Consider the following 15,973-nt stretch of genomic DNA (forward strand, 5'->3'; position numbering starts at 1 on the left):
CCATCCCTAGTTGCCCTCGAGAAAGTGGTGGTGAGCTGACTTCTTGAACCACCGCATGCAGTCCATGTGGTGTAGGTACACCCACAGTGCTGTTAGGGAGGGAGTTCCAGGATTTTGACCCAGTGACAGTGAAGGAACGATGATATATTTCTAAGTCAGGATGGTGAGTGGCTTGGAGGGGAACTTGCAGGTGGTGGTGTTCCCATCTATCTGCTGCCCTGTCCTTATTACAAATAAATCAATCTTTTAACAAGAGGAAATAAATAGCCTCACTGAATATTTCTTCAGTTTTTTGTATAAATATTAATTTTCTTGTTAACATGTTGTTCATTCCAGCTGGTATGTCAATTACAGGGCATGTTCTTTAGCAATAAAAACAGAAAATACATAGGTTGTGGCAGCATCTGTGGGGAGAAGCATAACATTTCAGGCCTGTGACCTTTCATCAGAGATGTCATTGATTTTGAACAAGGGGTGGGTGGGACAAGGACAAAAGGAAGATGTGAGAAGGTGAAAGTCAAGAGATAGTGAATCATCAAAGAGTTAGTCTTCCAGGGCCAAAGGGAATGGTGGTGGGGCAAGAAAAACAAAGAAACAAAATGGAACTGAGATTATAGTCTGAAATTGTTGAACTCAATATTGAATCTGGAAAGCAGTGTTCTTTTGCAGCTCTGTTACAGACAGCAGGATGAGGGGAGTGACTTCAAGCTGGCCTGAGGGCTGCTGTGGAGTCACCTAACCCCAAGAAAACACACCACCGACTAGGAATGTGGACTTTCACTAATGCAAACTCCATTTGCCAATCAGTGAGCAACCTTAGCGACTCATTGTCTTCTACTTCTACCCCACTAAAATGGTACTTTAAGACTTAACCTTCTGTTTTTGTATTGCCAGTTACCTGGATGAGCTGAGTGTTGCCGGTGAGTGTGCAGCTGAGTATCTTGCACTCTATCAGAAACTCATCAAACCAGCTCATTGGAAGATCTACTTGGCAGCTCGGGGAGTGCTGCCATACATCGGAAACCTGATCACAAAGGTCTGTGTTTGCTTCCATTCCAAAACCAGTCAGAAAAATCTCAGGTGGCAGTTCTTTTCCATAACATTATGTCATGATTGGCACAGCCATCTGTCCCCATTATGTTTAATTTCTCAATTAATTGGCTTCTGCCCAAAATTCTAAGCAAGGAAATGTTTACCAAGTTTGTGTTTTCTATCTGATTCCCACACCGAGTAATTCCAGTCAGATAGTCTTTTCTTTTGTTGTGTGTCTTGTTGGTATTAGCTGCCAAACTAATTACTAGTTAATCCCTTTGAGAGTCTGTTGCATTGTTTGGGTTCGTTAGCTCCTAGACAGGTTTAGCAACAGATGTGCACTACCAATATAGTGACAACGCTAGTTTAGATCAGTTGTAACAGGCAGGGTGACATTTCAGAGTTGTCATTATGCTATTTGTACATGTCTGAAGGGTCGGGATATGAGCTGTAGTTCTGGGAGCGGTAGATAAGTGGGTGATTGATCTTATAGGGATTGGGTTACTTGAATCTACCTTCCATTGCTTTAGGGCAGCTATTTATTGGAAAACTGTTGTTAGCAAGGCCTGTGATAGGGTGACACTCCCCTCACTGAAATGCTTGTTACAGAAGCTAAGCCCTAGTTATAAGAATTTTCCTGTTCAAGTACTGTGGGAACAGAATTTGCTGTAACTTCATTACATTTTTAAAGCACATAAAGCTATGTGACTGTAAGTTAGTGTGAAATAGAACTGCCAGGGATTTTAAATAATATGTGTTCTCCCTGCTTAACTGAGCAAAACTGTATTGTCTGTGATATTCATTTAATCATGAATCTCCATTAACTTTAAAGGAAGCTAAATCTTACTATTGGAAATAAAAACAAGAAATGCTGGAACTACCCATGTCTGTCAAACAGTATCTGTAGAAAGAGAAATAAAGTTAAAATACCAGGCCAGGGACCTTTCCTCAGAACTTCAGGGTTATTCTTTTCATTGTATTGCTTGTTTCCCCTGACTTGGTGTAAATCTAATTTTCTGTCCCAATCAAAATTTCTCGAACATTTAGGAGGTAGTTTGTACATATTAGAATCATTGACATTAATATTTGGCCAATGTTCTGTACCCTTAAGATTTTTGAATGCTTACTTTTTCATAATTATATATTTTATCACAAATTCTTTATAGGACAAGAGGCAATAGCGACTGAGACAAACCTAAGTCCACAAAACCTTGAGATTCTCATTCAGGAATACAGCAGGAATCCTGTTAAGAGAAGGAGCAATAGGGCTTGTCCAATTGCTTAGCAAGTTAGCCTAGTACATTATTGAACACGTTCTCACGTTCTATCCCTTATTTCTGTCGAGTTAACTGGTTTCAGCCAGAGTGGCTACAGTTACTGTCAATGCTCCTGTTAATGGAGGGGGGAAAGGTCCCCCAGCTCCTTATACTCCTGATTCCTATTCACTGACTCCTATTAGAAAACACATGTGTAGATGTCAAGTGAGGACAGAATTGGGCTCAGCTATGATGACCTCCATTGTGGAATAGCCACACTGTAAAGGCACTGTGATGAAAACTGGCCATTTGAATGAGGTGCGAGAAAGTGGCCAGGGCCTGTGCCATTGAAGGTGCTGGTGTTTCCATGAGAACAAAGGAAAGAATGGCAGTCTTTTAATTACTGTATCATCTTTGCCCACTGTGTCTGAATTCTTCAGTTGTAATGCTCCTGTCACCTGATTTGTGTTTTTAGGAAATTGCCCATTTACTGGCATTGGAGGAGGCAACACTCAGCACTGACCTTCAGCAGGGATATGCATTAAAAAGCCTGACAGGTGAGGTGTACATTGTGTTACAGAGCAGGGTTGAACACTAACCTATCAATAGGTGGATAGTCATGTATTTTATATATTCACTGTTTTGCTACCTTGTTTCAGCACTGCTTTCATCTTTTGTGGAAGTGGAATCAATAAAGCGTCACTTCAAGAGTCGCTTGGTGGGCACAGTGCTGAATGGCTACTTGTGTCTGCGAAAACTTGTGGTTCAGCGAACAAAACTGATTGATGAGACGCAAGACATGTTGCTGGAGATGTTGGAGGACATGACAACAGGTAATAAATAGCACAGACACATTCAAACTTAAAGTTGAGCTCTATCCTCATTTAAAGGGGAATCAAAGTTTAGTACTTTTGTAAGAGAATGCTCCCTGTCTGTGTCTCTCTCTGGTTTAAAAATATAGCGTATTCCACCTAATAGGTAGAGCATAATTTCTTTCAGTTAGTTTGGATGTCTGCTCTGATGATCCAAGTTATAGCACATGCCATGTGTTAGCTGTGGCCTAGTGGGTAGAACAGTTGCTATTGAGTCAGAAAGTTGTGGGTTCAAGTCTCATTCCAGGAATTTGAACACCTAATCTAGTCTGGCAACTCACAATGCAGTACTGAGGGAGTGCTACACAGTCAGAAGTGTGCCGTCTTTTGGATGAGATGTTAAACCAAGGTCCCATCAACCCCCTCGTGCCATTTGAAGAGTTAGAGAGTTTTCCCAGTAGCTTATCCCTCAATCAGCTTCACTAAAAACAGTTTGTCTGGCCATTGCCAAATTGCTGTTTGTGCAATCTTGCTGAGCGTAAATTGGCTGCTGCCTTTTCTGCATTACAGACAGTGACTACACTTAAGTGATTTGGGACATCCTGAAGTTGTGAAAGGCATGATATAAATGCAGGTTCATTCTTTATGACGTTACCCCTAGGATCTTGGAATATTGTTACATGGAAGGCAGACGTTTGGCTCATTGTGCCTGTATTAGCTCTCTCAAACAGCTCTTCCAATCTTCAGAAGCCTATATACTTTTGAAGACCTGTATCAGACCTCTTCAGCATTTTTCTGAAGAGCTCCAGTTTGTCAAGTCTCTCCTCAGAATTAAAGCCCCTCATCCTTGGTGTCACCTTAGTGGAGTACTCCATAACCATGACACCATCCTAAAGTGGTTCACTCAAAACTGGACACAATATTCTAATCATTTTGAATTAGTTTAGCAAATTGCACTTGGTTTCTTCATCTAACTCACTAATATAAATTGTAAGTAGCTGAAGCCCCAGCACTGATCCTTGTAGCACCCCATCAGTAACAATCTGTCAACCTGAAAGTGACCTGTTTAATTGGTGCTGTTTTCTATCCTTTAACCAATCCTCTATCCATGTAAGTATATTACCCCAACCCCACCTGCCCTTGAGCATGAATTTTTTATGTGGCACCTTATTGAATGCATTTGAAAATCCAACTACAAAGCATCTGCTAGTTTCCCGTTACCTGTCATGCTGAATATATCTTCAAAAAACTCTTAATTTGTCAAACATTATTTCCCTTTCATAAAACCATACTGACTCTACCTAATCTCATTGTGATTTTCTAAGTGCCCTGTTACCACTTCCTTAATAATGGATTCCAGCGTTTTCTTAATGACTGGAGACAGGTTAACTGGCCTGTAGTTCCCTATTTTCTCTCTCCTTCCTTTCTTGAATAGCAGTGGTACATTAGCATCTGCCAATCCATTGGGACCATTCCAGAATCTAGGATTTGGAAGATCACAGCCAGTGCACCTGCTATTTCTGCAGCCACCATTTTAATAATCTTGGGATGTTGGCCATTGGGTCAGCTTTCAGTCCCATTAACTTCTCCAGTACTTTTCTTTACTAATAATGCAAATATGAATAAATTCCTCATTCATTAGACCTTTGGTTCCCCAATATTTCTGGTGTTTTTGTGGCTATGACTGTGAAGACAGAACTACTTTTTTAACATCCTTGTCATTTCCTTATTCTCTATTATAATTACACCTATCCAGTTTTGCTACTGTCTGTAGAAGCTCCTACAATCTTTTTATATTTCTGGCTAGTTCACCCTCGATCTATTTTCTCTATCTATCAAAATTTTAGTCATCTTTTGCTGATATCTAGAACTTCCCAATCCCCGGTCTTATGACTCTTGGCAATATTATAAACTTCTTTTAATGTAATAATATCCTAAACCTATGTAGTTAGCCACAGCTGGATCTTTTTTACTTGTGGCACTTCTGATTCTCAATTTAGCAAGGTAGATGAAGGGAGCAGTGGATGCAGTGCATGTGGATTTTTAGAAGGCATTTGATAAGGTGCCACGCAGGAGTTGTCACACAAGATTAGGGTTCATGGGATTGAGAGTAGAGTGTGAATAAATGGGTTGTTTAGGATGGCAGGATTTACAGGGTAGGCTGGTGTGCTTAAAGCTCTGTGAAAATTCGAGCCTGATTGTTTCTCTCAGGAGCGAAGAAGATGTCTGTTTTTGTACTGATCAAATTCTAACCCCCACACTTCTGTAGGTACAGAGTCTGAAACAAAGGCATTCATGGCTGTCTGTATTGAAACTGCTAAACGATACAGTCTTGATGATTACCGAACGCCAGTCTTCATCTTCGAGAGGCTGTGCAGCATCATCTACCCGGTAAGTACAAAAGAAGCATGAGAGTATATGGATTTGTACATTGGGCTAACCATCTGGCCTATAGTGAAATTATATGTAAACAGTTCGGTCAGAAACCATATCTCATGGAAGGTTAAGGTTCTACAAGACTAATTACTGTATAAGTGAGCCACATTAAAGCAAAATATAAGAGAAAACTCTTACTCAGTGCTGAGTTCTTTCTGTTTAAATCACCATCATGCCAACAGTAGGATGACCACACTAATGGGGACCGCACCAATTCTATACCTTTGTTCTTGGGCTGAGGGTGGTGTTGTCAAGTTTGCATTTATTGCCCATTTCTAGATTCTTGCCCCTAGATTTGGGAAACTGCATGTCAATCAATAATGCCCTGGTTTTGACTTCCATGAATGGTGTTAATCTTTCAAATAATTCTGTATTTTCATTTTCCAAGTTATTAAAAAATTAATTTACATTCACACATAGTTAACGCTTCGAGTCCGTATGACTCTTCATCAGAACTGAGGAAAAATAAAAATGAGGTGAAATATAAGCTGGTTGAGGGGAGTGGGACAGGTAGAGCTGGATAGAGGGCCAGTGATAGGTGGAGGCAAAGAAGAGATTGCCAAAGATGTCATAGACAAAAGGACAAAGGGGTGTTGACGGTGGTGTTATTAGCTAAGAAATGTGCTAATATTAAGGGTAGAAAGCAGGACGAGCAAGTGACAGCCCTAGTGGGGGTGAGGTGGGGAGAATGGATTGGAATAGGCTAAAAGGTGGAGATGAAACAATGGATGGGAATACATTTAAAAATAATGGAAATAGGTGGGATAAGATATTTTTCTTTACCCACCCATTCCCATTATTTTTAAATGTATTCCCATCCATTGTTTCATCTCCACCTTTTAGCCTATTTCGATCCCTTCCCACCCACCACACCCTCACTAGGGCCATCTGTCAACTTGCTCGTCCTGCTTTCTACCCTTAACGTCACCATTAGCACATTCCTTAGATGATATCACCACCGTCAACGCCCCTTTGTCCTTTTGTCTATGACATCTTTGACAATCTCTTCTTTGTCTCCACCTATCACTGGTCCTCTATCCAGCTCTACCTGTCCCACCCTCCTCAACAAGCTTATATTTCACCTCATTTCTATTTTTCCTCAGTTCTTATGAAGAGTCATATGGACTCGAAACGTTAACTGTATTCCTCTCTGCAGACGCTGTCAGACCTGCTGAGTTTTTCCAGCTATTTTTATTTTTATTTTTGTTTCATATTTCCAGCATCCGCAGTATTTTGCTTTTACGTTCACACATCTTCATTGAAATTTGTAACATATAATTGAGATATTTCTGCCACATCATGTTGCCCCTGCAGTGGCACTGATGGTTAAACTAGTGTGTAACTGAGCAACAAATACCAGAAGAATCCAACAACATTTATGTTTCACCTTTAGTATAGAAAGAAGTCCCAAGTCCTTCATAAAAACTTAGGGGAGAGAATGGATCCTCAGTTAAAGAAGAGAGTAGAAGGAGTGACTTTGTTCAATCAAGGTGACTTTTGAAGTAAAGTCTTAAAGGAGGCAAGGGAACTAACTGAAGGCTGTTTAAGGAAAGAATTTCAGAGCATATCACCTAAGTGGCCAAAGGCTTGGTCACCAATGATGGGTCAAAGGGAGAGGGAATGTAAAAGAGCTTGTGGAGTGAAGCGTGTGTAGTGTTGGAAGAGATTAACAGGAGTAAGGAGGAGCAAGGCCATGGAGGGCTTGAAATTCAGGCGGAGACGGTGCTAATACGGACAAGTAGGTGGTCTGTGTCCGAGCAGATGGAATCAGAGGCTCAGCTTGCAGTCGAATAGAACACTTGAGGTTACTAAAGGTCTGGTTCAGGCTTAGATAATGGTCAGAGATAATGGTGGGGTGTTGAGACAGAGGTTCATAACTAGACTGGAGGGGAGATAAATTACATACGAAGTAGGAGTGCCCACTCGGCCATTCAAGCCTGCACTGCCTTTCAATGAGATCATAACTGATGTGATTGTAACCTCAAATCCACATTCCAACCTACCCCCGATAATCTTTCACCCCCTTGCTTATCAAGAATCTAATCTGCCTTAAAAATATTCAAAGACTCTGCTTCCACTGCCTTTTGAGGAAGAGAGTTCCAAAGACTCTCAACCCTGAGAGAAAAAAATTCTCCTCATCTCTGTCCCAATTGGGCGACCCCTTATTTTCAAACAGTGGCCCTTAGTACTAAATTCTGCCACAAGACGAAACATCCTCTCCACATTGACGGTGTTAAAACCCCTCAGGATCTTATATGTTTCAATGAAGTCACCTCTTATTCTTCTAAACTCCAGCGGATACAAGCCTAGCCTGTCCAACCTTTGCCTCATAAGACAACCCACCCAAACCAGGTATGAGTTTAGCAAACCTCCTCTGACTGCTTCCAGCATATTTACATCCTTCCTTAGATAAGGAGATCAATATTGTGGACAGTACCCCAGATGTGGCCTCGCCAATGCCCTGTATAACTGAAGCATAACCTCTCTACTTTTGCATTCAATTCTCCTCAGGATAAATAGTAACATTATATTAGCTTTCCTAATTACTTGCTGTACCTGCATACTGGCCTTTTGTGATTTATGCATGAGGACCCCTAGATCCCTCTGCTCCTCAGAGCTCTGCAATCTCTCACCATTTAGATATTATGCTTTTTTATTTTTCCTGCCAAAATGGACAATTTCACACTTTCCCACATTATACTCCATTTGTTAGATCTTTGCCCACTCACTCAGCCAATCTATATCCCTTTGTAGCCTCCTCTTCACATCTTACTATCCTACCTATCTTTGTGTCATCAGCAAATTTAGCAACCATACCTTCAGTTCCTCCAAGTCATTTATATAAATTGTAAAAAGTTGAGGCCCCCGCACTGATCCCTGTGGCACACCACTCATTACATCTTGCCAACCAGAAAAGACCCATTTATGCCTGCCCTCTGTTTCCTATTAGCTAAACAATCTTCTTTCCATGCCAATATGTTACCCCCTACACTATGAGCTTTTATTTTTTGCAATAACCTTTGATGTGGCACCTTATCAAATGTCTTCTGGAAATCTAAATACAGTACATCCACCAGTTCACCTTTATCCATAGCATATGTTACTTGTTCAGAGAACTCCAATAAATTGGTTAAACATGATTTCCCTTTCACAAAACCATGTTGACTCTGCCTGGTTGCTTTTAATTTTTCCAAGTACCCGAGTAATAATGGCTTCTAACATTTTCCCTGTGACATATGTTAAGTTAACTGGCCTGTAGTTTCCTGCTTTCTGTCTGTCTCCCTTTTTAAATAAAGGAGTTACATTCACTATTTTCAAATTTAATGGATCCTTCCCCGAATCTCAGGAATTTTAGAAAATTAATACCAATGCATCAAGTATCTCACTAACCACTTCTTTCAAGACCCTAGGGTGAAGCCCATCAGGACCCGGGGACTTGTTGCCGGGGAGCCCGCAACTCCAACAATTTTCTCAATACCAATTCCCTGGTGATTGTAATTTTCCTGAGTTCCTCCCTCCCTTCCATTTCCTGATTTACAGCTATTCCTGGGATGTTACTTGTATCCTCTATACGGATGTTCAATTCATCTGTCATCTCCTTATTTTTCATTATTAATTCCCCAGACTCACTTTTTATAGGTCCAACGCTTACTTTGTTAATTTTTTTTAAAATCGGCGGAGGGAGCTTTTGGGTTGAAGAGCAGAGGGGAAGTAGCTGAATGGTAATAGAGAAGTGCTGTTGTAATATTCACGTGGGTGGATATGCAGCAATTTTCCTCACTAAATAATTCTATGTCTGAGATGTTCAATGCTGATAAAACAAAGATAAAGATGTAAGATCTCCATCCACAGTATTTTGCTTTTTTTAAAGATAAAAGTGAACACCTTTGTTAATAGATCTGCTCTCTTGGCAGGAGGAAAATGAAGTGACAGAGTTCTTTGTGACATTGGAAAAAGATCCACAGCAAGAAGATTTCCTACAGGGCAGGATGCCAGGAAATCCTTACAGCAGCAATGAACCTGGAATTGGACCACTCATGAGAGACATTAAGAATAAGATTTGTCAGGATTGTGACCTTGTAGCACTGCTAGAAGATGACAGTGGGATGGAGGTATGAACCAATACAGAAAGAAACAGCAACAAAATGGTGCCCTAGTTCCAAGAAAATTCTCATTAATAACTTGAAACCCCAGACTTAAATTGAAGGTTGCAATCTTTATTCCTTTTTACATTTGTGCTTGCGATATGGGTACAGCTGAATTTATTGTCTATACTATTGTCTATACTGAATTGCCCAAGGTGATGATGACCCACTTTGAACTGCTGCAGCCCATAAAAGTGCTATGTGGAGAATTCCAGGATACTGACTCAGTGACAATAAAGGAATGGTGATGTTTTTCCAAGTCAGAATGGCATGCAACCAGGAGGTAATGGTGTTGCTGTTGGTCTCCTTGGTGATGGAGTAGCTGGCAGAGTGATGCTGTTGAAGTAGCTTTTTAATATTTCAGTGTTTCAATTACTTCAACTTCATTACTTTGTTCAAGAACTGAAGTAGCTGCTGGTGCTGATGGTTTTTTGTTCTCCCCCCACATCACACCACCTTGTTTTGAACAATTTTTTGTCTTTTTTTGCTCCCATTCTAAGAAATGTCTGGCTGAGATTGTAGACTGCTGTGTAGTCGCCATTGACCAGAAGCTTAACTGGATCAATCATGTTAATACTGTGGCTACAAGAGTAGGTCAAGATGTTGGGAATTCTTCAGTGAGTAATTCACCTCTTCGCTCCTCAAAACCTTTCCATCATCTGCAAGACACCATTTAGGAATATAATGAAATACTCCCCACTTGCCTGCATGAATGCAGATCCAATAACACTCAAGAATGTGGACACCATTCAGGAAAAACAAGCCTGTTCGATTGGCATCCCATCTGCCACCTTATACATTTATTCCCTCCACCACAGGCACATAGTGACTGCAGGGTGTACCATATCCAAGATGCAATGCAGCAACTCTCCAAGGCTCCTTTGACAGCATCTTGGAAACCTGCAACCTCTACCGCCCAGAAGGACAAGGACAACAGTAGCATGGGAACACCACCACCTGCACATCCCTCTTCAAGTCGCACACTATCCTTACTTGGAAATAAATCACAGCTCCTCCACTGTCACTCGGTCAAAATCCTGAAACTCTCAGCCTATTAGCTCTGTGGGCATATCTACACCCCACGGCCTGCAGTGGTTCAAGAAGGTGGCTTATCAACGCTTCCTCGAGGGCAATTAGGGATGGGCAATAATTGTTGTGTTTGCCAACAACGCCCACACCCTATGAACGATTTTTAAAATGTGGAGTGCTCTCACTTCCTGCTAATCAAATGACAAATTCCACCTCCAGGTTAATTTTAGCTAGGTTTACTTTTGACAAGTAATATTCTCAATCAGTTTGAACCAATTTATAAAATTTGTTGTAAATGTTTGGTTGGGTGAATAACAAATAGGAACAGGAGAAGACCATACAGCCTGTGAGCCTGCTCTGCCATTCAATATGATCATGGCTGACCTTGGGCTTCAACTCCGCTTTCCAGCCCACACCCCATACCCCTTAATTCCTTGAAAGACCAAAAATCTGTCCATCTCAGCCTTAAACATATTCAATGATGGCACATCTACAACTCTGGGGTAGAGAATTCTAAAGGTTCACAGCCCTTTGAAGAAATTTCTCCTCATCTCAGTCCTAAATGATAAATGTCTCAGTATCCACCCTGTCAAGCCCCTTCATAATCTTGAATGTTTTGATGACATCACCTCTCGTTCTTATAAACTCGAATAGTATTGACCCAATTTACTCAATCTCTTATCATAGGGCAACCTCTCACCCCAGAGACCAATCAAGCAAATCTTTGCTGTACTGCCTCCAATGCAAGTACGCCCTTCCTTAAAAATGGAGACCAAAATTGCACACACTATTCCAGGTGTGGTCATACAAAAGACCTGAACAATTGTAGCAAGACTTCCTTATTTCTGTACTATAATCCCCTTGCAATAACGACCAACATGTCATTTGCATCTGCTTGGTGTACCTGCAAGTTAACTTTTTGTGTTCCTTGTAGGAGTACACCCAAGTCTCTCTGAACATCAATATTTACAAGTTTCACACCTTTTAAAAACATTCTACTTTTCTATTCTTTTGACCAAAGTGAATAACCCCACACTTCTCACATTATACTCCAACTCCCATCTTGTTGCTCACTCTCATAACCTGTCTATATCTCTTTGCAGCCTCTTTGTGTCTTCCTCACAGCTTTCATTCCCATCTAGCTTTGCGTCACCAGCAAACTTGGAGACATTACTCTGTCTCTTTATCTAAATAATAGATTGTAAATAACTGAGGCCCCAGCAATGATCCTTGCAGAACTCTAGTAGTCACAGCCTGCCAATTTATTTATTCCTACTCTCTGCTTTCTGCCCATTAATCAGTCTTCTGTGTCAGGCTAACTGGCCTGTGGTTCTGTTTTCTCTCTCCCCCCTATCTTGAATAGTGGTGTTACATTTGCTAACTTCCAATCTGTTGGGTCCATTTCAGAATCTAGGGAATTTTGGAAAACCATAGTTTGCTGGATGCACTTTATCTGCAGCTATCTCTTTTAAGAACCCAAGGATATAGGCCATCAGGTCCTGAGGATTTGTCGGATTTTAGTTCCTTGAGTTTTTCCAATACCTTTTCTCTGCTGATTTTTTTCATTCATTCATGGGATGTGGTCTTCGCTGGCTGGGCCAGCATTTTTATTGCCCGTCCCTAGTTGCCCTTGAGAAGGAGTGGTGAGCTGCCTTCTTGAACCGCTGCAGTCCATGTGGTGTAGGCACACCCACAGTGCTGTTAGGAAGAGAGTTCCAGGATTTTGACCCAGCGACAGTGAAGGAACGGCAATATATTTCCAAGTCAGGATGATGAGTGACTTGGAGGGTAGCGTCCCATCTATCTGCTGCCCTTGTCCTTCTACACGGTACTGGTTGTGGGTTTGGAAGGTGCTGTCCAAGGAGCCTCGGTGAATTCCTGCAATGCAACTTGTAGATAGTGCACACTGTACATCGGTGGTGGAGGGAGTGAATGTTTGTGGATATGGTGCCAATCAAGTGGGCTGCTTTGTCTTGGATGGTGTCAAGCTTCTTGTGTTGTGGGTGCTGCGCTCATCTGGGCAAGTGGGGAGTATTCCATCACACTCCTGACTTATGCCTTGTAGATGGTGGACAGGCTTTGGGGAGTCACGAGGTGGGTTACTCATCGCACGATTCCTAACCTCTGACCTGCCCTTGTGGCCACAGTGTTTATATGGCTAGTCCAGTTCGGTTTCTGGTCAATGGTAACCCCAAAGATGTTGATAATGGGGGATTCGGTGATGGTAATGCCATTGAACATCAAGGGGCGATGGTAGGATTCTCTCTTGTTGGAGATGGTCATTGCCTGACACTGTGTGGCATGAATGTTACTTGCCACTTGTTAGCCCAAGCCTGGATATTGTCCAGGTCTTGCTGCATTTGGACATGGGACTGCTTCAGTATCTGAGGAGTCGCGAATGGTGCTGAACATGTGTAATCATCAGCGAACATCCCCACTTCTGAGCTTATGATGGAAGGAAGGTCATTGATGAAGCAGCTGACGATGGTTAAGCCGAGGACACCACCCTGAGGAACTCCTGCAGTGATGTCCTGAAGCTGAGATGACTGACCTCCAACAACCACAACCACCTTCCTTTGTGCTGGGTATGACTCCAACCAGTGGAGAGCTTTCCCCCTGATTCCCATTGACTCCAGTTTTACAAGGGCTCCTTGATGCTACACTCTGTCAAATGCAGTCTTGATGTCAAGGACAGGGACTGTCACCTCACCTCTGGAGTTCTGCTCTTTTGTCCATGTTTGAACCAAGGCTGCAATGAGGTCAGGACCTGAGTGGCCCTGGCGGAACCCAACCTGGGCGACAGTGAGCAGGTTATTGCTAAGCAAGTGCCGCTTGATAGCACTGTTGATGACCCCTTCCATTACTTTACTAATGATGGAGAGTAGACTGATGGGACGGTAATTGGCCAGGTTGGACTTGTCCTGCTTTTTTTATATGTACAGGACAGACCTGGGCAATTTTCCACATAGCCTGGTAGACGCCAGTGTTGCAGCTGTACTGGAATGGCTTGGCTAGGGGCGCAGCAAGTCCTGGAGCACAAGTCTTCAGTACTATTGCCAGAATATTGTCAGGGCCCATAGCCTTTGTAGTATCCAGTGCCTTCAGCCGTTTCTTGACATGGAGCGAATGTAATTGGCTGAAGACTGGCATCTTTTGCCCTGATGTGCTGGACTCCTCCATCATTGAGGATGGGGATATTTGTGGAGCCTCCTCCTCCAGTGAGTTGTTTAATTATCCACCGCCATTCACGACTGGATGTGGCAGGACTGCAGAGCTTAGATCTGACCTGTTGGTTGTGGGATCACTTAGCCCTGTCTATCATTTGCTGTTTATGCTGTTTGACATGCAAGTAGTCTTGTGTTATAGCTTCACCAGATTGACACCTCATTTTAAGGTATGCCTGGCATGCCCTCATGCACTCTTCATTGAACCAAGGTTGATGGTAATGGTAGAGTTGGGGATATGCCGGGCAATGAGGTTACAGATTGTATTCAAGTACAATTCTGCTGCTGCTGATGGCCCATAGTACCTCATGGATGCCCAGTCTTGAGTTGCTAGATTTGTTCGAAAGCTATCCCATTTAGCACGATGGTAGTGACACACAACACGATGGAGGGTATCCTCAATGTGAAGGCAGGACTTCGTCTCCATAATGACTGTGCGGCGGTCACTCCTAACAACGCTGTCATGGACAGATGCATCTGCAGCAGGCAGGTTGGTGAGGATGAGGTCAAGTATGTTTTTCCCTCTTGGTTCTCTCACCACCTTCCACAGACCCTGTCTAGCAGCTATGTGATTTAGGACTCAGCCAGCTCAGTCAGTGGTGGTGCTACCGAGCCACTCTTGGTGATAGACATTAAATTCCCCCATCCAGAGTACATTCTGCTCCCTTGCATCCTCAGTGCTTCCTCCAAGCGGTGTTCAACATGAAGGTGTTCACTGATTCATCAGCTGAGGGAGGGCGGTATGTGGTAATCAGCAGGAGGTTTCCTTGCCCAAGTTTGACCTGATGCCTTGAGGCTTCATGAGGTCCGGAGTCGATGTTGAGAACTCCCAGGGCACCTCCCTCCTGACTGTATACCACTGTGCCGCCACCTCTGCTGGGTCTGTCTTGCCGGTGGGACAGAACCTAACCAGGGATGGTGATGGGGCATTTTCTGTAAGGCATGATTCCATAAGGATCAGGCGCTGTTGCTTGACTAGTCTATGAGACAGCTCTCCCAATTTTGGCACTAGCCCCCAGATGTTAGTATGGAGGACTTTGCAGGACCGACAGGGCTAAAATTGCTGTTGTCGTTTCTGGAGCCTAGGTCGATGCCAGGTGGTCCATCCGGTTTCATTCATTTTTTGTGATTTTGTAGCAGTTTGTTAGGCCATTTCACAGGGCATGTAAGACTGAACCACATTGCTGTGGGTCTGGAGTCGCGTGTAGGCCAGACCAGATAAGGACGACCGATTTCCTTTTCTAAAGGACATCAGTGAACCAGATGGTTCACAACAATCGGCAATGGTTCCATGGTCATCTTTAGAACTTTAATTCCAGATTTTTATTGAATTCAAATTTCACCATGGCAGAATCCGAACCTGGGTTCCCAGGGCATTAGCCTCGGACTCTGGATTACTAGTCCAGCGACAATACCACTGCGCCATCACCTCCCCATTAATTACCTTGATTTCCTCACTCTTATTAGCCGCTAGGTTAACTTCTATTTCTGGTACGTAACTTGCGTTGTCGACTGTGAAGACAGACAAAAAATATTTGTTCAATTTCTCTGCCATTTCCTCATTCCCCATGATAATTTCTCCTGTTTCTGAGTCTAAGGGACCAACGTTTATTTTAGCTACTGTCTTCCTTTTGATATACTTATAAAAGCTCCTAACAATTGTTTTTATATTCTTGGCTAGTTTATCCTCATTCTATTTTTCCCCTTTTTATCAACTTTTTGGTGACCCTTTGCTAGTTTCTAAAACACTCCCAATCTTCAAACTTGCTACTACTCTTAGCAACATTATAAGCCTCTTTTAATCTAATACCATCGTCAACCTCCTTAGTTAGCCACTTTCTTGCTGAGTTTTTATTTTTCAATGGGATGTATTTTTGTTGAACATTTTGAATTGTTTCTTTAAATGTTTTCCATGTCTTTTAGTCTATTTATCCAATCAATCCTAGCCAGTTCTGACCTTATACCGATGTAATTGGTTTTAAGTTTAAGATTCTTGTTTGTGATTGGAGTAAATAGTTCTCAAACTTAATGTGGAATTC

General features: G+C 42.3%; 1 protein-coding gene across 8 annotated transcripts in view; it reads left to right on the forward strand.

Moving 5' to 3' along the window:
• ubr4 (ubiquitin protein ligase E3 component n-recognin 4) overlaps positions 1-15,973 on the forward strand; it is a 182,104-nt gene that overhangs the window by 140,375 nt on the left and 25,756 nt on the right. For all 8 annotated transcript variants that reach the window (XR_013578892.1, XM_078557988.1, XM_078557990.1 and 5 more), the window contains 5 exons: positions 895-1,036; positions 2,764-2,845; positions 2,948-3,121; positions 5,370-5,491; positions 9,451-9,648. Coding sequence is in view for 7 of the 8 variants with exons in the window: in XM_078557988.1 (XP_078414114.1) it covers positions 895-1,036; positions 2,764-2,845; positions 2,948-3,121; positions 5,370-5,491; positions 9,451-9,648 (718 nt within the window). In the remaining variant the exon portion in view is untranslated. The remainder of the gene's footprint in view (positions 1-894; positions 1,037-2,763; positions 2,846-2,947; positions 3,122-5,369; positions 5,492-9,450; positions 9,649-15,973) is intronic.

The sequence above is a fragment of the Cetorhinus maximus genome, chromosome 15 (genome assembly GCF_964194155.1).
Source record: "Cetorhinus maximus chromosome 15, sCetMax3.hap1.1, whole genome shotgun sequence".
NCBI classification, from domain to species: domain Eukaryota; kingdom Metazoa; phylum Chordata; class Chondrichthyes; order Lamniformes; family Cetorhinidae; genus Cetorhinus; species Cetorhinus maximus.